Source organism: Hevea brasiliensis, chromosome 2, assembly GCF_030052815.1.
Source record: "Hevea brasiliensis isolate MT/VB/25A 57/8 chromosome 2, ASM3005281v1, whole genome shotgun sequence".
NCBI classification, from domain to species: domain Eukaryota; kingdom Viridiplantae; phylum Streptophyta; class Magnoliopsida; order Malpighiales; family Euphorbiaceae; genus Hevea; species Hevea brasiliensis.
This window is the reverse complement of record NC_079494.1, coordinates 4,028,667-4,053,192: the sequence shown is the minus strand read 5'-3', so window position 1 is coordinate 4,053,192 and position 24,526 is coordinate 4,028,667. Positions and strand designations below refer to the sequence as shown.

The window sequence follows — 24,526 nt, the reverse complement described above, 5'->3', positions numbered from 1 at the left end:
AAAGAATTTGGGGTTAAACTTTTTTGTTGCTAAAGATTAGCAACACAATATTTAAAAGAAATTAATTATTAAATTATTAGTGATATATATTTTTATAACTAAATAGTATTAGCGATAAATTTATATAAATTAACATTTTATTATCTTTAATATATATTATTAACGATGAATTATTTATACGTTGCTATAAAAATATTTTTTTATATTTTTATAAATAATAAATAGATAAATAATATTATTTTTATTTTTAGTTATTAGTTTTATATTTTAATTAATCTTTTAATATTTTATATTTAATTAAAGTTAACTATAAATAAGGTTAAGAATTTCAAATTTATATAAATTTTAAAATTAATTTTATTAATAAGAATATAATTATAATTAATTTTAATAATAAAAAATAATTTAAATAAAATTAATGTTTAATTTTAATATATTTATATATAATATAGATTATATATAAATAAATAAAATTTTACTTGTATTTAAATAAAAATAAATTAATCTTAGAACATCAATTACCGTAGAACTGAAATTTAATTTATTTTTGTTAGTTTATAATATATATCTATGGTCTATAATTATTTATAATTTATCTATCTTTATATATATATATATATATAGGCATATTTTCATCGTTATCCGATATCCACTAGAATTTTCTTGTTGCGGGTGACATCCACGCCTTTATGACAACCGCCTCTTAAAATATCGCGTAAATCGCACCGTAGATTGGTCCTCGAAGTTAAATTATCACAGCCGTTCGATCTTTCTACCGTTTCCTTATGATTGGCTGTCCGTTTCCAAAAGACTCCAAATGATAAACGTCTCTCGCGATGTCGGCCACGTTTTCGCTATTTAATGCCACCTCGCGCCTTATTTGTCAGATCCGTTCTTCTGTCTTATCTCCTGTCTTTGAGAACTGCAATTTTGATTAGATCGGAAACTGCAATTTTGATTAGATCGTTTTCCGATCTAACCGTTGAGCATGGCTTTACCTTTTTCTTCTTGGAGATCGATCTGTGGTTGATGCATGTTCATAGCTCAGCTAGATCAGTTACGGGGTAGCTTTAGCTATAGCTGTTTCCGATTTGCATCAGATCTGCGAACTTTGGAGCTCTTTGATCTCAGGTGGCGAGATCTATGGACGTACGACTGGTATGATCTTAGATCTGTGATCCATAGCTCTTGTGTTAGCTTCCGTTTTAGAGGATTTGCTATGTTTAGCTGTATATATTCAGGTTTGCCTTGTTTCTGCAGGTTAAGGTCTCTTTGCCTGGCTGATATGTTTGTCTCTGAGCTTTTGTTTTTGTTTGTTTGGAGATGACCAGCAGCTGTGGTATTGATTTCGGATCCACATACCTTTCTTAGATCTGGCTTTGTTTTTTTGTTTTTGCATCTCTGATATTCTGTATTTGGCATGTGTTAACAGACGTTGGTGCCGATAGTGATTGATCTCTCCATGGAAGAGAGTTGGTGGTGGATGGATCGTGGTCGTTGACCAAGCCGTGGTTGCGGATAACTGGAAGATTTGCGCCTTCCAATCTGATGATCGATGGTGATGGTGGTCTTGAGTCATTTCGTAAGATCATAAGGCGAAAAGGGTTCGTTTGTGGTTATATTATATGTGAATCTGTTCGATTATGATTTATGAGGTAATACGATAGAAGTGTAGGATGCTGGATACCTGGGTGCGAAGGCTGAGGAGATGTTTGGTTAATTGATGTTTATTTGCTGCTGTTTGTCCCCTGACCTTTGCCATGGCAGGTGCGCTTGCATGGCAGGTCAAAAACTTAAATAAAATTAACTTTTTTGGGTTTTTGAGGGGGGAGATGGCACGGGAGTATTTGCTTTATTTTTCCCGGCTCTCCCCCACTTTGTGTGCGTGTCTGGTCGTGCCTTCCTTTGCTTCTCTCTTTTCCTCTTTTCCTCTTTTCCTTTTCTATCTTTATACTGGAAGGTTTACTAAACAAACATACTTTGCAACTAAGGCAAACAAGGCAACAGCCATGCAGGAATCGGGATTGTCCTTCGTGAATTCGACCACCAAAGGTATAATACTTATCTATCATCTACCTTTAGATATTATTCATAGATTCTCTCAGATATGATCGCCTTGAACATTTTTAAACAATTTTATCTCTGTTAGCCGATCAAAATAGCTGTAATGCGCTCTCATTCACATACCAATAGTTTAATCGTCCTTTCACCAAGTCGGCGATCATATGCACAAGCTAGTTCGAATTTAGATATTATTCATAGATTCTCTCAGATATGATCGGCTTAAACGTGTTTAAACAATAACTCTATTAGCTGATCAAAATAGTTGTAATGCACTCTCATTCAAATGCCAATAGTTTGCCTTACTTGCACCAATTCTGCAATCATATGCACAAGCTAGTTCGAATTTTATACTTGAATTCTAACTTTATATTTTATTATCACGCACTGCATTAAAAGTTGAAAACAATAACTTTATTTATATTTCGCATTCAAGTTTGTCGTCCATCCTATCGACTTGTTGCAGCACAGTTCATATTTTATGTCCAAAGTCGGGGTTATTTTTTTAAGATGATTTTGTATCTGTTGATCATTCCGAGTAAAAATATTATCTGCGCATAAGGTTGGTGGTGAACAAGCTAGTTCGTATTATATTTAATTCTAACTTCATATTTTATTATCACGCACTGCACTGAAAGTGGAAATCAGTAAGTTTATTTATATTTCACAATCAAGTGTCTTGCATCCTATCAACTTGTTGCAGCCAGTTCATATTTTGTCTCGAAAAGTTATATCATTCTGAGTAAAAATATTATCTGCACAAAAGGTTGTTGATGATTTTTGACAATGGAAGTAACTGAATAACCGAAGTAGTAATTGTAACAGAATTGAAAAGCAGGCACTGGGCCTAACAAGGTAGGTCATATTTAATACCCAAATTCAAGCTCTTCATAAATTCATCCTGCAGCAAAGAAATGAGAGAATAATGGAAGTTATTTAAATAAATAATTGGTAGACAAAGGCATTTTTTATGGGAAGATGGCAAATATTTTACATCTAGATGTTTTGTTTGCTTCTGCAACTTGCAATTTACTTAAGAAGTTAATTTATATCACAGCGTGGGTACGTATGTATGCAAGTACATTTGCAATTTTGTATATACACGTGCAATTATTTATATACATGCACGTGCAATGATGGCATGAAAGTCTTGTGGGCAGGAATACCCTTCTGGGGTGTTGGGCTTATTAGATGTTGCTAAATCTTTTTTTTTTTTTTCCATGTTAATGATTTTTGTTGGAGAGATGGGGTTGGTTTCCTGTTCCAGAATGTTAAGCATGTATCTAATGTATCTTTAGTGGTTGTTACACCTCGTATAGAGTGTACTGTTGCTGTATGTAGTGTATCAACTCGTGGTGCTGCGATGCACCTAAATTTAGTGGTAACTATTGGTTCTTGATGACCTGCTTCAAGTGGTGCTGGATTCGGCTTTTCTTTGGGCACAATTGAAGAGTTACTGGGTCGTGGCGTGAGAATGTTATTGGGGCGTTTCTGCTTTCTCATGGAGATTGTGGTTAAGCAAAATTTACAAGGGTGAGAACATGTAAACACATAGTGGGCTTTATCATGTTGCATTTACTATTTTTTTTCCCAATTCATTTGTATTGAGCATAGCTGACGTGGATGTTTTATTTTAATGTAGGGATGCATGTAGGACGCATCTTCATCTGCGAGTTCTTAAGGCCAGTTTCTGTGATGTGCTGTAGAGCTTATTGTTGCTGTTGGTTGAATTTACAGATGTGATTTTGTCAAAATTCAAGTCATGAACCTCGATTTGTATGTTCTTTAAGGTATATTTTGTGTAGTATTATTTGTTGGTTTTCCTTTGCTCTTTCTAAGGTAGTTAACTCATTATTGATTTTGTTTTCAAATTCAAATGCAGATGTCTGTACTTGATGCATCTTTGGGCATCACGGTATGATTCCTTTTCCCTTGCACCAATTAGCTATATTCTCCTCTTCACCTCTGTTGCAGAAACACTTGTATGGAGCAAAAAGCCTTTATGGTTCCTACACATTACTGGGGGACTCTCTAGACGTTGTTGCTCTTAAAAGGAAAGCTGTCGAGTACATTTTCATCTTGAGTGGCGATGAAGACTTTTTTGTGGTAGCTGTATAAACATCAACTTGTTGCAACTGGGGAAGGATAACTCTGTGCAGTATGTGTCGTACACGGCTTATTACCGGAACTGTGGTCTGTTGAATTTTTCTTTGTAAGAGTTCTGTTGTATCTTTTATGTTGTTTTTCATTGTTTCTATAGCTATATCAGTCCGTTGTTGGCGGTTAACTAGATAGATCACATGGATGTCTTACCGATCACTGTTCATATTGCAATTTGACGTGTATATAGCCTGGGTTCTATAATTTTGGAAAAGTCTTCCTACACCTTTTTGTGGTGCATACCATTAAATAGAGCTGCTTATTTTTCAGTTGGGTGTTAGCCTTTTCCACTTGGTCTTATTTAAGATCCGCATCATCTGCATCAAGTTTTTGCTTTCCTATAATCTTGGAGTCTGGTGCAAAGCTTCCTAATATTGTTGTGAGGTATGGATTCTTGACTGAGTTTTTTAATCTATAGTCCTTGAGCAGGCAGGTTATATTTGATCAATTATTATTTCATCCTGTTTTCAAATGCCTGAGGTCATTTTTATCTTGTGGTAGGTTCTGCGTCAAAGATAGAAATACATACCATCCTCATTAATAAGAGTACGAAGCCTACTTGACTGCTTCTAAGGCATGGTATCTGGAGGCATGAAACTGGTAGCCTAAAATCTTAGGCTTGAGGTGCAGCAGAGTTGTAACCTAAAATCTTTCCTAAATCTTGTTGTTTTTGAATTCAAGTTCTCCTGTTTAACTTAAATTCTTTGCTTTGTGAATTTGTTCAGCTTGTGTGTGTGTCTGATTACAAATCTTTTAAAGAGTCCAGCAAGCATTCTGTCCTATCTAGTGACTCTGGTGTGAGTGAGTTGAACGTTTTCTAGTTATATCTTGTGTATCACAATCATCGCATTCTAGACTAACCTGCTCCTATTGCAGTCAAACGGGTAAAGGAATTTATGGGAACTTCCGCTACTGGGGACACCAAGGTTTGCTTTAGATAGCGGCGTGTCTATACGCTAGTGAGTTATCAAAGGAACAGGAAAACCAAATGGATTTTGCATGTTGAAATTACATATTGCCCCATGGTTCTCGCATTCAAACACCTTGACCTTTTTGCCTTTTTATCCTGTCTACTGCTTTTGCTTAATTATTTGAATGTGTTTGGTAGTAGATTGTTTTAAAATTCGTGAATGTGGTTATTAATTTATTTTGAGTTGGATTTTCTCTCTTAGTATGAATATGCTTTTTGATCTTTATATATTTATATTTTGGAAACTCTTAGGTTCATGAATTTGATTAATAGAAGAGTTGTATATGTGTTTTCAACATGTTTTAACCTCTGAATGATTGGTTGGGCATGTCTCCTACTTGCTGGATTTTAAATATCGTAAATAAAGAATGGGGGGCGCTTGGCTGTTAGTGTTGCGGTGCACAGTGCAGAGCTCCATCAAATTCTGGCCATCTTTTGAGACTAATGCGAAAGGCTTGCAGCGCCATTTCTTAGGCTCGTCTCGTGGTTGGAGTGTAAACGTTTCTGGCCTTCTGAACAATAATTAATTTATTATAAAAATTTAAAAATATGTGATTTTTGGAAAGGTTTTTGTTTTTAAGGAGGAGAAAGTGGGGGGATATATATATATATATATATATATATATATTCTGAGTTAAAACGTTTTTTTGTGATAAAGAAAATAAAATAATTTTTATGTTTTTAAGTTGTAAGCCTATTTTTCTTTTGAATTAGAAGTTATTTTTAATTGACAAGTAAATGAGTTTTTATATTTTTTATGAAAATAAAAATTACTTAAAGAAAAAAAAAAGGAAATCCTTTTAGAAAATGATAAATTAAAAAAAATAATTTTTACAAAAACATATCTAGTGCGCTCTGATGAAATTTTATGTTTTATTGAATTTTAATAATTTTTTAAAATATTAACTCGGGGCGGTGCAATCCTGTGGAACTTTGCTGAGGGCTGGAAATTTGTGGCTCAAAAGTGAAAGGTATGATTGTAGGATCTTATGATCGATGTAGATCCATTAGCTCAAAGCGGTCAGAGCGCCCAGGTCTATCGTCTTGGGGGGATGGTGGTTCGAATCCACCTGGATCTTTTCTTAATAACTCTCTTACTTGGTTGTCAATCTGCTATCAAATTTTGTTATGTAAAATATTATTCCATTCCAAAACCATATTCTTCATGACATTGTCTGATGAGTTTCCTGATGGTAGGACTTTTTCATTGATTTTCAGGACCTGCTTCTCTTTTTGTTCGGACATGCCCACTTGCTTTGGTGGGAGCTAGTGCTGTGAGTCCCATCCCATTGGCTATTGCATTTTACTCTTTATTTTCCATTTTGTCAGGTTGCCTTGCCTTTTCCTTTGGCATCTTTTACGGACCACAGCTCAGCCACCACCCAATACTTAATCTTCACCGGGTGCCTAACTTTCGAAATTTACGCTAAAGCTTCTCTTTTTTTTTAATTTATTATTATTATTGTTATTATAACTAGGTTGTTTGAAATTAGGATTTGTCGTTATATTTTTTTAATAAAAAATAGCATTTCATTGATTAAAGCATGGCTACATTGTTCAAAGCTCATCTACAATAGATATTCTAACTAAATAACAGCCCAACAAAATAAATGAGCCAAGGCCCTTAGAAAACAGTAAAACCTAGAACAAACAGGTGCTTGACCCAACACCAACGATCTGGCAAAGATAAGCAAAACACAAGCACCACCGCCAGCACTAGCCACTAGGAGACTTACTCTATCCAAAGGGACTGTACACGCTATAAAAACAGTGCTTAGGGTATCTAGAAAATAAGCAAAACCAGCTCGACCCCTTCACACAACAAAACCACCGAACATAGGCGAGCCAGGATTAATCTATTGTTGAGGAAGAAACAAGTAACCATGGATATGTTGGATGACCGGGAACAGCATGGCAAAGCTCCGGCGTCTCATTCTTGTCTAGCCCCGGGATTACTGACCATCATTTCATTTGGAACCATCGCCTTCCTTGCGTTGCCAGCTAACTGGGAGACCCCTGAACAACCACCTTATAACTTCAATTATTTAACTAGTGATGAGGATACTAGAAACAGAGAAAAACTATATGACAAAGGAAGGAAGAAAACCTCCCTCATTTAAACTCCCTCACTAAAGAAAAACTATAAGAGTTGTCATTTGAACAACACATTGAGACGCACTTAATTTTTGCTATCACAAGGTCATTTTTATCTAATTTTAAACGGATCCATCATAAGAGCATCGACAAAAATCAAACAACACTTATAAATCAATTATTGAAAGCAAGAAATCCCTTTCTGTTTTATTCAGAGTCCCTAACACTCTCTCACCTTATCAATATTTTTATAATTATATAGTCTTTGAAGTTTACAATTACCTACCAATTAGTGCTTACATTATGCTCATTTTCAAGTATTTAATCTCTTGAGCTTTTGACATTTTTCTAGTAGTAATGACTTATTTGATATACATATCAACGTCAATATCAACAACTAAACCGATCTTACAATAGACCAATTGAATAAAAATATTTCAAAATGACCAATAAAATGTATTCACTTTTTTATATAGCTGTGTATATTGGTTTACTAAAAACAAGAACCCATAATCGAAAACCCACCAAAAAGCCACTTATTAACCCACTTTAAAAACAACATTATCTTTATGATATATTAATGAGTATATTGTATTTTAGATGCCTGAAATTTCCTCTTATGTAACATAATCGATTACATCACAGTTTTATAAAATTTATCTTCACTTTTGTTGTGAAACGTGGTTTAATGTAAATTTACTCCACTGATGAAATCTATTATAAAGGATAAATAATTATAATTAATAATTATTTTTCTCACTTTCAAAAGTACTTTAACAAAATTTATGAAATTTAATGCACTTTTCTACTTTGTGAGATCTCTACAATATAATGGTCAATTAATTACTTATATATAGATCATTAAAATCTAGTATTCTTAGGACTTTAATTATTAAATTTTATAATATAAATTTCATTTTTAACATCCTGTGCGGCAAGGGGAAACAATCTACTGCTGGAGGTGGGGCCTCGCTTAAGACCTTGACCAAATGGGGGGCATGAATGAATCGAATTATATATTAAAATTAGGGAAATTAATCACTAGATGCGCCTTTTAGTAAAATGGTCTGGAGAGTTCGAAGAACTCCGGGTTAAGCGTGCTTGTTTGAGAAAAATCGTTTGATGGGTGACCTTTTGGGAAGTTCTTCATTCCACCTATAAAACAAAACTGTGAGGCTCTGGATGGGATGGGCTAAAGCGAACAATTCCTCTAATGGTTGGAGCAGGATCGTTATAGATGGTATCAGAGCCAGACCCCCTCCAGTAGATGTGTGGTTCGGGGACGAACTAGGCCGAAACTGGTAGGCCTGTAACATCCCGTGCGGCAAGAGGAAATAATCTTTGGCTGGAGGCGGGGCCTCGCTTGAGACCTTGACCAAATGGGAGGCAGGAATGAACTGAATCATATATTGAAATGGGAGAAACTAATTACTAGAGGCACCTTTTGATGAAATGGCATGGAGAGTTGGAAGAACTCTGAGATTAAGCGTGCTCGCTTGAGAGAAATCCTAGGATGGGTGACCTCCTGGGAAGTTCTCTGTTCCACCTATGGAACAAAACCGTAAGGCTCAGGATGGGATGGGCCAAAGCACATAATTCCTCTAGTGGTTGGAGATGAAGCGTTACATTATTAAACTTATTATTTTATTTCTTCCTAAACTAAACTTTATCTCAATTAATTCTAAATACCTACTTCCAATTTAACTTGAATTTTAATAATCTCCACCTTTAAATCAAATAGAATTACTCTTCACAACTTTTACAAAAGTTAACTTTTCTTTAAGTATTTCTTTACACTCTCGATTGTTGATGTTATCTCTTATCTCAACTTGCATTATTCTAATTAAGGTGTTTTTTTCCATTTTTTAAAGAGTTTTTGCATTGAGCTTCTTGCCTTTCATGATCACGACAGCACCTCATCTAACTCTCATAACTCCACCATGAACAGAATACCCATAATCAATAGGATCCAGTTTACCAAAAAAATTGAATTTCTTTCAAATTTAGGAATGTATCTCACTTCATCAAACAGTTTTACTCAATCACCATGCAGCTTGATCTTCACTTGTTCAACACCTCCAACTTCCATCTTGTTCCCATTGGTTAGCTTAACTTTCTCTCTTTTCTTCTTTTCAATCACATCAGAACACTCCTTCTTTGAGCAAATATGAAATGGCTAAGCAGAATTCATTAACCATGCATCTTGTAATGGATCTTTTGTTTTTTCTTTATCATCATTTACATTCAAACACTCACTGTTAACACCATTATCAATTGAAATTGCAGCAGTTCCTTCTTTTTTTTCACGACTCTTTTTGAATTATTTACATTCATACAATAATATTAAATATGGCCCTTCTCATGACAGTAGTAGTTTTCTCTACCTTCAATGTCTATTCGTGGTCTCGAGCTCAATTTACTCTTTCTTCTCCAATTGTTTCCACGTGAATTATTTTTTTTAGTACTAGAACTAGTAACAAAAGCTCCACTTTCATTATTACTAATTGTGTTCTTGAACTTTTCATCATTTAAGATAACTGTGGTAATCTCCTCCACCTTCAAAGTCTCCTTCCCAACTATTAAGAATGTCAACAAGCTTTTATAAGATAACTGCAGTAACCTCCCCCACTTTCAAAGTCTCCACTTTCATTGCTACTACTCGTCTTCTTAAACTTCTCCTCCTACTTTTATTTAGCCAAAAACTCTTACTCTTAAGAGTCCTTTCCACAACTCTAACTTTTGATTAACTCCTTCACTCACTAATTTCATCTATGAAGACAACATCATCTACAAATAATATGAGACATCATCTTGAATATGACTGAAGTTTGTACTCAAAGCCAATCCCTATCGTGAACCTAATGTTATAGGGAACTTATTAACCATGTCCTCTCACACACATTTTTCTTACGCTTGTGACTATTCCTCCATAATGTCCTTGATGACATTTATATAATTCAAATTAAATTGACTAATTACTTAGCACTCACCAAAAAACTTCTCTTCTTAGTTCATCATGTGCCTTTTTTATATCAATAAATACCATGTAAAAATCAGTCTTTTTCATCCTACAAATCTCCATTGATGATATAAGAGCTAAAGTTGCCCATTGTCTATGGATAGTTACTGTGCATCCTGGTTAGACAACTCCTTATTAATATTCTTTAAAGGAAATTTCTTACCTACATCAAAGTATATAAACACCCAACTAATAAAAAATCACATTCATGCATTTTTAAATGGGACTCACTATGATTTGATTGTATACCTTGGTGCAAGTAAGAAATTTTTTACATACTATGATTTGATTGTATACCTTGATGTAAGTAAAAAAATTTTTTACCTATACCAAGATGTAAAGAAATTTTTTACCTATATCAGGATATACAAACACCTAATTAATAAAAAATTACATTCATATATTTTTAAATAGAACCCATCATGATTTAAACTAAAATAATAATAAATAATTGACTGAATGTATATACTTGAATATATGCAAGAATTAGTCTTCGTTAAAATTTATGGGTAAATATTTCTATGCATTCTAGAAAGAGAAAATGGAACCCCCATATACTTCTTAAAATCCTTAGAAAATCCTAGATTACACCTACACCCAGCTTATTAGTGAAAACTCGTTTACCACAAAATTTCACATTCTTAGAAAACTAAGCTGTTATTTTAATTGTAAGAGTGAGCAATGTAAATGAAAGAGCAACAAAATTTCTAATCAAATTTTGCTTCAATTTGGCAGGAAATAGTACATGGTCAAGAAAATGCTTGAAAAGTCTTCGGTTTGTGGCTGGCATTAATTGCCAGGTCATTGTGGAATTCTGTCACGTTCAAGACGACAAATCTGACCTGTTCTTGGACCCATAAGCAAGGCAATTTCTTTATATTTGATTCTTTTCTTAGTTGGAATGAATGATGCTCTTGCTAGCGCTTTGCAAATTCCACAAAGTACACTCTCTTTCAAAGTCATTTGCAAATTCCACAAAGTCATTGATAACTGCCAAGGACAAATTAGTAAATATAACTGAAAATATTAAAAAATAATATTTTTCATTTATAATAAATATAAATCATATTTTTTTAGCTGAAAGAAGATATACCACTCAATAATTTCTCATTGTCAAGGGAAAGCTAACCACGTTTTTGGTGACTTTGTCTAGCAAAGCTTGCCTATAATAATTTAATGCACTGAATGAATTATAAAATAATTTTTTAAATTTAAAAAATAATAATGAAAATTTAAAATTTATTATTTTTTATCATGTTAATGTTAAGTACAAAGCAAATATTTTGTGAATTTCTCATTTGACAAAACAATCAGGGGACTTTCTAGAATGCAAGTGTGTGTGTGGGCCTGTGTGTGTGAGAGAGGAAGAGAGAAACAAAGTACATTAGGGTAATTTTTTAAAATTAAATTTAAATAATATTATTAAAATTTAATTTTATTTTAAATTTAATTAAAATTTATTTTTAATTATTTAAAATCTACTCAAATTTGATTATTATTATTTAAAAAAATTTAAATTTATTAAATTTTATATATCTTAATTAATATTTTATATAAAATATTATTTTAATTAATAATTTATATTTTAAAATTTAATAATTTTTTAAAATATTCAAATTTCATTTTATATAAAATATATAAAATTTTATAATAATATATTTTATATTTAATTAAATATTTATATAAATAAATATTTTTTTAGATTAAGAGAAAGAGAAAACAAAAAGAGACGTGGTGTTAGAATAGGACACTGAGCAATGAAGCTTGTAGCTTTAGGTACGGCATTAGCTGTGGCATTCTCAAACAAACCGATCTCTGATCCTTGTCGCTAATATAATATCTCTACTTCCTCTTCTCGTTTCTCTCACTCTCTCCCTGAAAGTTGCTTTGGTGAAGAAGTAAAGACACCCCATCCCCAAGAGAAATTAGAACTTTCTCTCTCTCTCTCTCTCGCAGAGGGGGAGGAGGAGGACATTTGTTGCATCTTCCTCTCTTGGTATGTTTGACTTCTAAACAGCTCAGACTTTGTGGAATTTTGGGTTTTGATCGCTTGAAATGCTTTGTTACTTCTTTTTCTGTCTCTGTTTTAATTGAGAATAGTGTATAAAAGCGTGTGACTTGGTGAATTTGTCTCTTGAATTTTGATTTGTAATTTGGAGTAGGAATTCTATGGAACAGAGAAAGAGCTTAGAACTTTTTGATGTCTTTTTTGGCCTCTGAATTGCTACATTATTATATTCTAGCTCATGGGGAAGATATCCACAAAATAGGCTGATTTTCTTAGGTTTTTTTGAATTGATGAATTCAATTCCAGTTGTTGGGTAGTGGTTGAATCACTTTTTTTGTGTTGATTTCATGTACAGTTCGTGCGTTGGATTTGATTATTTTATTTATTTATTATTACTCTTTATAGGATATGGGTTATGAGTATGATCCCATCGTCAGTCTGGCTTGCAGTGACAAATCCCATCTTGTTTTTCCCCTTCCAGATTAAATACTAATTTGAATTGCATTTGCTTTTATGCTAGTGATCTAGTTTTAAAACCTTCAGGTTTTTACCCAGCCCAACCTTTTTGCTTTATTTGAAAATTTTATCCCAAATTGTATGCTGTTATTTCAGTCTTTGATTTGTTGTTATAGACTAAGATTGACTCTTTTTGAGTTGCTGCTTCTCAGTTAATTCAATTTGCAATGAATAATGATGTTATAGGCTGAACTGGATTATAATATAGCATATCGACCACCATGTTTCACCGCCGGAGCAATTCCCATCGGGATCAGGAGGATGATTCTCTGCGACATGAGTCTAAGGTAATATGTTGGAAGTTCACTATTGGGTTAATGCTGAACTTAATATTTGTGTTGCATCTGCAACACTTGAGGTCGGCTATATACATATTTACAGTAGAACTTCATTTTTACTATTTCAGGTCAATGAGCTAAGGAATGCAATTGGACCAATAACAGGACGCAGTTTACAATATTGCACTGATGCATGTTTGAGAAGATATCTGGAAGCTCGTAGCTGGAATGTGGACAAAGCGAAGAAAATGCTGGAGGAGACACTTAAATGGAGATCGACTTATAAGCCTGAAGAGATTCGTTGGGTAGGTTTGGTTATTTTCCTTGATGTTGATCATTGTAAAAGCCCTGTAATATCCAGTTTATTTTGAGATGGAACTGTAACAATTTCCCTGGTCATGAAACTGATTTTGTCTCAGCATGAGGTTGCTATTGAAGGGGAAACAGGTAAAGTGTATAGAGCAAATTTTCATGATAGACAGGGAAGAACTGTACTTATACTGAGGCCAGGAAAGCAGGTACTTTATTTAGATAATCATAATTCATACAGCAAATTCCTTACTTCCTGCAATTGAAAAATTAATAAAATGGCAATTGCTGCAGAATACAAAATCATTAGACAATCAGCTCCGACATTTGGTGTATCTCTTAGAGAACGCCATACTTAACCTTCCAGAGGGCCAAGAACAAATGGCATGGTTGATAGACTTCACTGGATGGTCGATAAGCAATAGTGTGCCCATCAGAACAGCTCGTGATACTATTAATATACTACAGAACCACTATCCTGAGAGGCTAGCCATAGCATTTCTGTACAATCCTCCACGGATTTTTGAAGCATTCTGGAAGGTTTGAGTTCTTACTTCTGCATTCTGGTTTTGAAAATGAATATTAGAAATCCTTCGGCTTGAAACCACCAATCATGCTGATAATCTGTCCGACAATGTGTCCTAGCAGATTAGACAATATTTTGTCATTCCATCAGGCATAATAACTTTCTAAAATGTGATATTAAATAATATAAAATTGGTAGTTGCTATAATCCATGATGCCTCCTTGTCTTTGGTTTCTAAAAGCTAGAGAGCACCATAACATCTTATATTGTTCTATTCCATGGCTTTCTGATTGCAGTAGGTTCTTGCTTTTATGTTTTCCGGGCATACTAATTAGATAATTTAAGTTATTATTTAAAGGATCAATTCTTTTCTTTTCCAATTAAAATACCTATGGAATAACCCAGAAACTACATGGATCAATATGGCCTGCAAAAGTTCTTTAGTGATTGTGAAAAACAGCAACTGTTCATCTCATTTTTGCCAACACTTTCTCCTGTCCTTACCTCTTATTTAGAGAGGATGGGGCATGTAACATTTCTTTTAATGTTTAATCATTAAATCCGTTGTATTTGGAATGATAAGTGACCTTACAAGATTTGACATAATGAGTTGTGTTGATGCATGCAGATTGTGAAGTATTTCTTGGATGCTAAAACATTCCAGAAGGTGAAGTTTGTGTACCCTAAGAATGTTGATAGTGTAGAACTTATGAAGTCATATTTTGATGATGAAAATCTGCCAACTGAGTTTGGGGGAAAAGCCATGTTGGAGTATGACCATGAAGAGTTCTCAAGATTAATGACTCAAGACGATGTCAAGGCTTCCTCGTTCTGGGGATTTGACAATAAACATCAACAAGCTACAAATGGACATCATGGTGCTGAGGTGGCTCCAGAGCCAATGGCGTAGTTCCCCCAGCTATCTAGCTTCCCATCTTCAGTGAGTTAGTGTAGTGGAAGCATAAATCCACCTTGGTATGTAAGATTTTGAACGTAAGCCAGCTAGTGGATAGGTAATGATCTTTAATTTTACCAACAAAAGCTATCAGCAATGTTTGTGGGCTTCTAGCTAGAATAATGGAAATGCTGCCATCTTTTATTACTAAAAGGGAGCCTTATGTTTCTTTTTTTTGCAAATATCCCTCCCCATCAACAAATGACTTGATGAAATAACGCTCCTTCTCGCACGAGCAAGCCCACACACTGGTGGGCAGTTCGGCATTTTGGTGAAATAGCTATAATACGTCTACTGGAACAGACCAGGAATGGTTGCTTGGTTAGACATTTTTCTTTTTTTATTTTTATTTTAATTTATTATTATATAATATAAATTTATTCATTAAAAATATAAAATTTAAATATAATTTTAATGATATATAAATACTTATATAAGTAGTAAATACATAAAATGAATTATTTTTAATTAAAAGTAATAATATATTATTATTGGAGCGGGTTAAAAGATTCAGAGCAGGATGACTTTTTCGATATTGTTCAGGAAAAATTGGTAAGATATTGGACAGATCGGATTAAGTTCGCGAGGATTGCCATGGCATAGGCTTATTATCTTATTTTCTTTATTTTTATAGTGTGATCTTATTCATTTTTTGCATAACAAGTTCAGGAAACATTTTCGTAGCAATGAAATTGAAGATTTTCCAACATGAAAGCCTGATTTTGAATCAAGGAAGGAAAGCATGTATATTGACAGGATGTTTTAGAAAACTTCTGGGGTTTACAAGCTATTTAGAGATGTGATAAAATATTTCTAAGATAACTTTCTTTAATCAAATTACTAACCTTCAAATCACCAATGCAATGGTTCTTTGGGTGTTGAATTCATAATAATGGAATGTAGTTAGTTTTAGTTTTGATACCCAACTAATATTGCTCCTCAAATGCATATTATCAAAATGGTAAATTGGCGCAGCGTGTAATGCAGTAAATGATGAATACACAATAAATTCTTGTGAAAATAGGAAGACGCAAGTCTTTGGGTCTGATCTTTATTTGCACACTGATCGAGTTCTAAATTTGACATCGGGCTACCTACCATATGCTGCTTTGGCTTCTCAAAAACAGATTTTATTTACAGGGAAATACAAGCCATACAAACTTCCATGTATGTATAAACCTTGACATCAATGTGAAGACGGTAGAATCCAACTCTCTGCCATTCCCTTCTACATAAACACCACATTATATTACATTACAAGTTCTGAGAGGGAGAAACACCAAAAACCAAATGAAAGCAAGTCAGCTTTACAGAGAACTCTGTCAAAATCTTGAAGTTAAAAGGTAACCAACTATTTAGCAGTTGAGGAAAGAGGAATCACACAAGCCGTCTTTTGAAGTTTCGAGTGGTTGCTTGATATGTACGAACTAGCAAACCAACTCCTATACCAATTCCAAGACAAACGCCGAGTCCAATTCCTACGCCAACCCTCACACCAGCGTTGAACCATGATAGTTCACCATCTTCACCCTCCATATATGCACTCCTCCAGTACATGTTATCATAATCTTCTTCATTTTCTAGTTTGTAACTTCTGTAATCTGCTATCTGCAAGTCAAAATTACAAAAAGTGACTAGTCAGATACGGATCATAGCTTACATTATGCAAATTAATTATAATATCAACAAAAGGAAAAGCGCTACAATTTAGTTTAGCAAATGGAACCTACAAAGCTAGAAGGAAGAGTTGCTAAAGGCTGTAGTAACGAAACTTGTTCATGTCTAATACTATGGGCAGTCCTTGACCCTTATTGTAGCAATAAGTGATGCACCCCTACAGAACCATCAATAATAAGAATTTGCACTGCCTACAGTTCCCAACTTCCCATCCAGCATGATTTCGTTCTTCAAAGTTCTATATCATACAAGTTATGCTCTATTTAAGAGAAATGATTTTGTTTTCCAAAGAACAATGAAAAATTTGATGGCTGTTAATCATGATAATGATGATGTGGTGGGAAAGCCTCACCTACAACCCCACCCCGAAAAAATGTAGATAAATTACATATTTGTATGTGTAGAGAGAGAGAGAGAGAGAGAGAGAGAGAGAGAGCATAAAAGAGGATCAAGTAGGGCAACAACAAGCATCCAAAACATGATATGACATAAGGCCTATAAAATCACCATATAGAGGGAATCACTTCTTTTACATCCCATATTTTGCGAATAGGAATGGCAGGTTGGGGCGGGGATCACTTCTTTCTCCCGGCCCCATAGAGGTTTGGTGTCTGGACAAGAACTTCCTCAATAGAAAAAGGGGTGGAGTGGATTTTTCTATAGGGATTTTTTTTCTTTTTATTTTTTTTTAATTTTAATTTATCATTGTATAATTTAAATTTATTTATTAAAAAATAAATTATAAGTTAAAAATATAAATTTTAAACATAATTTTAATAATATACATATATTTTTTATTAAAAATTTAATATTTAAGTAAATAAATATATAAAAATAAATTAATTTTTTAATAAAAATAATAATATATTATCGGAGAGCTTTCACCGTTTCAGGATTTGGGGTGGGGACGAGGGGCCACACAATACTAGGGTTAGGGCAAGGTATAGAAAAATTCGATAGATGCGGGGTGAGTCGGGTTGGGACCGAGAACAATTGCCCTCTCTAATTGTGAACTTTCAAATTGTATAAAATCTTCTCCAAAATTATGCATTTGGTAACTGAATGGTCCAACAATGATAATTTATTCTAAGATAAAGTACTATGTAACAATAAGAGGAATCAAATAAAGTTAGCTAATAAATCACATCAGCCATCAATTTCCTCTTCAGAATTTCATCTCATTAATTCAGACTAATACTCATAGAAAGATAATTATGATACATTTGGTAGGCTTAATGGAATGTAATGTAATCAAATATTCCATTGAAATTCAATAGAAATTTGACTGTATTACATTCCACTATGCCCGGGCAAACATATCATTAGAGCTTTCTTGCTTATGGAAAGAGTATCCCTTTTTGTACTTGGAAAAGAAGTGTAGCAGTAGCAAAATATGCAAGAGATGCTCCCCCCATCATTATAGCAAATCCCTAACACAGGTGCTAATCCTAATAAACTTCAATTGATTTTACAATTAGCAGAATAACATGTTCCTCCAGATAAATATAAACAGGACAGCCCTGCTAAGCCGTCATCAGCCACACAATCTAAGTAGATCTGTAGAACATGTAGCTACACCACTCTCTGTTCCAGTTCAACATATAAGAACAAGGCTAGGAGAAAAAAAGAAAAGCTCTCTGGAGCAAGAGGTGTTTTAGGACTAGTTATTGAAATGATCACGCCATCGACTGTCACCTGACCACACTCTATTGTGTTAGCAGTTGAAAGTTTAGACAATGCAAGGGCCAGGCTAATGTGTTTGGCCAACATGGTGTCACTTTTTTTCTACAAACCACTCAACCTCGATGAATTTCGATTTTCGAAGGTAAAACACTCGTAGCTCAGTTAAAAATCAAATGGCTCATTATTACTTGCAGATGAACTAGTACCACAGTGAACCCAATAAAGGATCAACAACCAATCTAGAAGTTCAAACACACACGTTGCAACAAAAAAATGCCCAAGATGACCTAGGAGATGGTGGACCCACAAGTGGGCGCCAACCTTCGCGCGGCAGTCCATACCGTCAGGATCTGACAGAGGAATGATATTAAAAACAATACAAGTGAAAAAGAGAAAAATAAGAACAATATCATCGCTTGAAAATTGTGCCTGCCCATACCCATGTCACATCCAGGATAAGATTCCTCTTTACCATCCCAAGGATGGGATGTCCGACAGGTATGGGAATGTTTGTAACAAGAAATATGTTTCAAGAGAGGAAGCACATTTTAAACCATAACAAAAAATGAATTCAACACACACATACACACAAAAATAAAATCTCTACGTGATTTAGAGTTCTGAATATTATCACATGAATAACTAATCAACCTCAAAGATTATATCCATCAAGGCATAAAACTCTTTAATGCAATTCGAAAAAATTCAACGAAAAAGAATTAAAACAACATTGAAATTTTAATACCAAAATTCTCAGAGTATGTACCTGCAGATCATGTTGGGCTGAAACATTTTTTGGGGATTCAGTTGTCTCATACTCTGGAATTGCGTCCAACATGCCCTTCCTGATGTGCTTCTTACGGTAACTAAGCTGCAAAGTCTTGGTTAAGATGATGGGTGTTCCCGAGAAGCACCCTGTAACATAAACCTCAATGGTTGGTAACTCAGTACCAGCAATGTGTTTTCCCCTCAAGAAGCCAGAACCAGCTGTGATCCCTGGTTCACAATTCATACTCCACCGCTTCACATTACTTTTCGATTCCCCAACAAAGCAATTACTGTTAGACATCTCCAAAACCCCAGATAGAATTAGATCCTCTTTGTGGAAAACCTCAAATTTCACACTCCCTGTGGTTCTAATACTCTCTGTGCTAACAAATGTAGCTTCTTCAGATTTCTTATCCACACGATCCCTTCTGAGAAGGGAAGAGACACCATCAGCATACATGCTACTTCTAGCACCATTCACTTCCAAAAGGGTGTCTGGGCTCAGAGGGATATGGTTGAGAGTGAAAAATTCTGGGGTTGAAGCATCAACCTGGAAATTACTGATCCTGACATAAAACACTCTAAAATCAAACCAAGGCGAGGAAAATTTGGTGAAGGGTTGGAACGGAGAATATCTAATGATCTGAAGATTGGAACTTGCAGCTTCACCATTGCTGGATGTTTCGTAGGGACCCTCCATGACAAGCCAGGGAGCTTAAAATCCTCGCTGAAATCCTCCAAAACTGAGTTGGAATGGATTGATAACGTCTAGATAACCAAAAAAAACCCCAGAAAGCAGAATGTTCAGAATCCTATCCATGCAAACAGAAGAGGGAGACCTATTATTTAGGAAACAGAAGCCCTTGAAATAAGGAAAAGAGAGAAAAAAAAATACACGAGAATTAATCCAACCGCACTAACTGACCAATTAAGAGATCGAGCAAAACATATAAGGAACAAAAACCCAAAAGAAAAATTCAGACTTCAGAGAACTATAACACTGAAAAGAAGGAATAAACAGCGACCCACCAAAAATAGAAAAAGAAAAAAGATAAAGATTAGTTGCTCCTAATCAAATTCGCATTAAGTTATATTAACATATAACCATAATGAAGTCTGAAAGTTGATTTGTTCAAAATTGGGAAGAAACAACATTATATGCAGAACGGCCTCGAGAGTTTATCAGATCAGGAATAATAACAGAGAATAAAAATCATTCTCAAATAAAAACAGAGGAACATACAAGCAACAACAAACGAAGCAACACTAATCCAAATCAATTCATTTCGCTATTTTAATCTCTTTCAAGTTCCCAAACATGCAAAATATTCAATTGAACAACCAGCCAAAGCTCTCCATTTGTTCTAGATTAATACATAGCCACAAAAAGTAGGTAAAAAAAAAGAAAACTCACCAGGAAAATTATCGACCCATGTTTTCAAAATGAGAGCAGCCCACTGGAAATACACGTCTCTTGGACCCAGCCGACATCTCAAATCGCTTTCAAGCCATATGAGTAAACTTTTGATTACCCAACCACGCAAATTAGTGGCGGACAATAAAAGTATTAGCAGGAGGTTTTTGGTCTACAAAAAATACCTCTCACCCACTCATATACATATAATCTGAGAATCCAATAAAGAACAAGGACACATGGGCTCGCCCGTGGTGTGAGAGTGTGTGCCGTGGTCACCTTCTATAGTAGCTGTAAATTAATTTAATAATATTAAAATTATGTCTAAAATTATAAAATTTTAAATTTTAAATTTAATTTAGGAATTGGGATTGTCTGAATCTGACATTTATCGAGTGTAAGAAAATGGTAATAATATGATCTTATCCGATTGGAAGAGGGGAGACAGGAAGAAATTTGCATTCACGAGAGGACGGCGTCTTGACAGGGATGTCCTCTTCGCGTCATGGCAAATTAACGGCTCTAACTACTCGGACCGTTGTCTTCTCTCTTCGTTCTATGGACTCATTGGCCCATTAAGCCCAACTAACCACAACGGCCCAGTTACTAGATGGATCCGATTTTATAAAGGCCGGATCTTACGGATGCGGAGCACGTGCAGATTTTTAGCTGTAGTAACCGGACGAGATCGTACTTTGTGGAGGAGAAGATTATCACCTCAGGTTAAACGGGCCTCCTCAAGCAACCCTTTACCTGGATACTTTTACAAGCCGCCATTTTCTACGTGGCACCCCAGAAACGCGGCACTACAATGAAGCCGTGAACCCGCCTGTTCTCATGGGATGAGAGAAGATTTTATGGAATTCTTGTTTACTGGTCACGAAGAATCGGGGCCCACATGGGCGTTGGAGCGCCGATTATTTTCGTCGTATAATTGCTTTTGTGGGACCGACAGAAGATTACTTAACGACGGCGTAGCATTGCATTACCCGTAATGTTGACCTCCTTATAGGCAGAAATTTTCTATCATTTATTTTAGTTTAATAATATTGATGTTGTCTTTAAAAATATAAAATTTTCATTAAAATTAATTATAAAAAATAATTAATCATAAAATTTAAAAGATTTTGATATTATCTTTAAAAATATAAAATTTTAATTAAAATTAATTTTAAATTTTAAAAAATTATTAATTTTAAAAATAATAAAGATTCATCTCACTCCAAATTAAATTAATTTATTTTGATTCTTTTTCAATTTTAATTTGTGGATGATAGCAGGGAGATTTTCTCTTTAAATTTTCATAATTTGTCTCGTATAGTAATTTATTATTTTTTTAATATAATATTTAAAATATTTATATATTTAAATATTATAATTTAATAAAATAAATATAATTATAATTAAAATAAAGAAATAAAATTTTTAATAATTTCAAATAAAAAATAAAAATGAGGATGAAAATCCGAATACGACACAACTTGTTAGACTGACGCACGGCAACTGAGTCGCGGTCTCATTGAGGAGTATTGTATCTCTAGTAGCCATGCCCACGTAAAATCTTCGGAAAAAAAAAATCTAAATAAAGACTCTGTTTAATTTAATTTTATAATAAAATTTATTTTATTTATAAATAAATTTTATAATTTTATGATAAAATTTATTTATAAATAAATTTTTTATTAATATATTTTATATTAAATATAAAATTTATTTTAAATAAAATAAATTTTTTGTTTGAAATAAATAAAATAAAATAAAATAGTATATAATAAAAGGATAATTTGATTATTGAAAATATATATGATTTTAAGTTTAAAATTTTATTTATAAATTCTTTTGATTTTAGTGAAATTTAGTTTAATTATAATAAATTTTATGTAATTAATTATTAAAAATTTTAAATAAATTTTTATTTAAATAAAATACTAAAATTTTAAATTATAAATAAATTTCATAAAATTTTATGAAATTCTTCTATATCAAACACTATCAAAATTTACAACTCTTGTTGAATAAAAATTTTTGGTCCAATACTCTCTATGAACAATTTCTATGCAAAATGTTGAATTTAACTCTTTTATTTATTAAAAAAGTTTAATTTAGTTTAATTTTAATTTTTATCTAAATTAATTGAGAAGTTTCAATTTAAATTTAATATAATTTAAAAAATAAAATTTATAGACTAAATTTATTAATTTTTTATTTTAAATAAAAAATCAAGAAGTTTAATTTATTAATTTTAAAATTAAATTTCTTCATTTATTAATTTAAACTAAAAAGTTAAGAAAATTAATTAATTTTTTTTAAAATTTTTAGATTAAATTGAGTTAAATTCAAACTTTTAAACTAAATTGAATAAAAAGTTAAAATAGCTAAATTAAATTTTCCTCTATTTAAAATGTAAAATTTTATAAGAATTCAATGAGATTTGATTGCTTTTTAATTAATTATTGTATTCAAAATGAAAAAAAAAATTAATTCTTTATAATTTTTAAAAAATTATTTTTTAAAAAATATAAATAAGTATAATTGTAATACCCCTATTTGTATAGCCTGGTATATTTCACTGTTCCGGTGACCGGTGTCGGTCCGGACAATTAAAGGGATTAGAATCATACTTAAGACAACTAGAGAAACCGTAAACATAAATAATTAGTAATGTTCAATTAGTTAAGTATAAATAAGAAAAACAGAACATAAGAAGTGAAACGAGCCGAGAGTCACAGCGATGGGTGACCTCCTCGGGAACGACTGCGAAGTCTTTTTAAACTCAAATTTCGAACAGTAAAATGTGACGCTGCGGTCCTTAGGACCCTTATGAACACAGTGGAAAAGAGAAAATCACGAAAAAGAACTGTTAAGTCAGTCAAATAATTAGGTCAAGGAACCGAAAGAAATATGGAATTATTTACAAATCGGGATGAACCGGCGAGGGGCAATTTGGTCAATTGACCCCGAGAGCTAACTCTTGACCTAACTGTCAAATAAAATCGGAGAAAAGAAAATTTCGAAATCAAGAATTAAATTAAAGAACTAATAAAAAAATAAAAAAAAAAAAAAGAAAGAAAATGAAAAAGTAAAAAGGTGATGACATCATGCATGACCTCATGCATGATGCCATAAAGAAATTAATTAATTTATTTATTAATTTGGATTTTTAGTCTTCTTAAAGTGATAAAGATAAAAGAAAAGAAAAAAAAAAAACAAAAAGTCATCTTCATCTTCTCCTAAAAACGTCACTCTCTTCTCTCCCTCACAAAACCACCATGAAAGTTCTATTGTGAGTTTGAAGAACTAAAAATCCCACCACAAAAAAAAAAAAAAAAAAAAAGTCTACCATATATAAGACTTGTTTGGGCAACTAGAAAACAAGATCTAAGGGAAAGAAAGAAAAGAAAACTTTAAGAAAAGGGAGAAGAAAATTCTGCACCCAAGGTTAGTAAACTAAACTTAATTTGTTAGTTGATTTAGTTATGTTCATAGCTTAATTAACCTAGAAATATACTTGAAATGAAAAGAAAATATCTCTAGAGGACCAAAAGAAAATTCGTCCAACCTATATAGGGGTGAGAATTGCATGAGTTTGATTGGATAAAATATGTTAGAAAGCTTGTATGAGTTGAGGAATTGTGTTTGTATGGTTTGAATTAGTATAATGTAACAAATTAAGTGAGTTAGGGTTTTGGGACTTAGGGTTTGTGAACCAAAAATGTAAGAAATGAGTAAATGATATCTTTGACCAATTGTGAAGTGAAAAATGATCAATTGTGACTAAATGAGTTGTGTTTGAATTGTTGGAAGTAAAGCCAAATTCAGAGGTTGTATGGTCATGCTGCTGGCAGCATGACCAAGTCAACTTTGAAGGACCAAAACTGAAATTTTACAAGTCCAATTGATATGGTACCAATTGGGGATAAAAATAGACATAAAATGACACAATTTTTATTTAGGAACCATGCCCAAAAAGTGACCAAAACTTAGTGAACCAATTGACCAAAGTTGGATAAGAGCAGTCTGCTACTGTACAAACTGACTAAATGAACAGTGTTTGTTCATTTCATCATAACTCGAGCTAGGCAGGTCAA

General features: G+C 33.2%; 2 protein-coding genes and 1 long non-coding RNA gene across 13 annotated transcripts; 2 read left to right on the top strand and 1 right to left on the bottom strand.

Annotated features, from left to right (window-relative positions):
- Positions 1–820: 820 nt before the first annotated feature.
- Positions 821–5,392, top strand: LOC110638103 (uncharacterized). 6 transcript variants are annotated; one of them, XR_009142678.1, is made up of 8 exons: positions 821–1,158; positions 1,261–1,339; positions 1,433–3,594; positions 3,704–3,851; positions 3,944–4,273; positions 4,492–4,605; positions 4,723–4,845; positions 5,098–5,392. It is a non-coding gene; the product is annotated as an uncharacterized LOC110638103 (long non-coding RNA). The 6 variants fall into 6 exon arrangements; XR_009142677.1 differs by having other exon boundaries at positions 4,723–5,018; XR_002491621.2 differs by having other exon boundaries at positions 3,944–4,219; positions 4,723–5,392.
- Positions 5,393–12,033: 6,641 nt separating this feature from the next.
- Positions 12,034–15,078, top strand: LOC110638113 (uncharacterized). The gene is made up of 6 exons (XM_021788550.2): positions 12,034–12,300; positions 13,015–13,115; positions 13,235–13,411; positions 13,526–13,624; positions 13,710–13,955; positions 14,570–15,078. Exons 2-6 carry the CDS (start codon positions 13,050–13,052, stop codon positions 14,849–14,851), a joined length of 870 nt encoding a protein of 289 aa, XP_021644242.2. The 5' UTR covers positions 12,034–12,300; positions 13,015–13,049; the 3' UTR covers positions 14,852–15,078.
- Positions 15,079–15,905: 827 nt separating this feature from the next.
- Positions 15,906–20,622, bottom strand: LOC110638101 (uncharacterized protein At1g01500). Of its 6 annotated transcripts, none has more exons than XM_021788541.2 (3): positions 20,439–20,622; positions 19,023–19,792; positions 15,906–16,504 (listed from the first exon to the last, which is right to left on the bottom strand). In XM_021788541.2, exons 2-3 carry the CDS (start codon positions 19,722–19,724, stop codon positions 16,274–16,276), a joined length of 933 nt encoding a protein of 310 aa, XP_021644233.2. In that variant the 5' UTR covers positions 19,725–19,792; positions 20,439–20,622; the 3' UTR covers positions 15,906–16,273. The 6 variants fall into 6 exon arrangements, with proteins under 6 accessions (XP_021644233.2, XP_021644229.2, XP_021644232.2 ...); XM_021788537.2 differs by having other exon boundaries at positions 19,023–19,886; positions 20,439–20,621; XM_021788540.2 differs by having other exon boundaries at positions 19,023–19,836; positions 20,439–20,621.
- Positions 20,623–24,526: the final 3,904 nt, after the last annotated feature.

Bases quoted from the DNA above. Each gene is read 5' to 3' on its own strand.
- LOC110638101 (XM_021788541.2), bottom strand. From the start codon at position 19,724: ATGGAGGGTCCCTACGAAACATCCAGCAATGGTGAAGCTGCAAGTTCC. The intron at 16,505-19,022 runs GTACATACTCTG...TTTGACTTGCAG, and splicing joins CAGCCCAACATGATCTGCAG to ATAGCAGATTACAGAAGTTA.
- LOC110638113 (XM_021788550.2), top strand. From the start codon at position 13,050: ATGTTTCACCGCCGGAGCAATTCCCATCGGGATCAGGAGGATGATTCT. The intron at 13,412-13,525 runs GTAGGTTTGGTT...ATTTTGTCTCAG, and splicing joins AGCCTGAAGAGATTCGTTGG to CATGAGGTTGCTATTGAAGG. The intron at 13,956-14,569 runs GTTTGAGTTCTT...TGATGCATGCAG, and splicing joins TTTTTGAAGCATTCTGGAAG to ATTGTGAAGTATTTCTTGGA.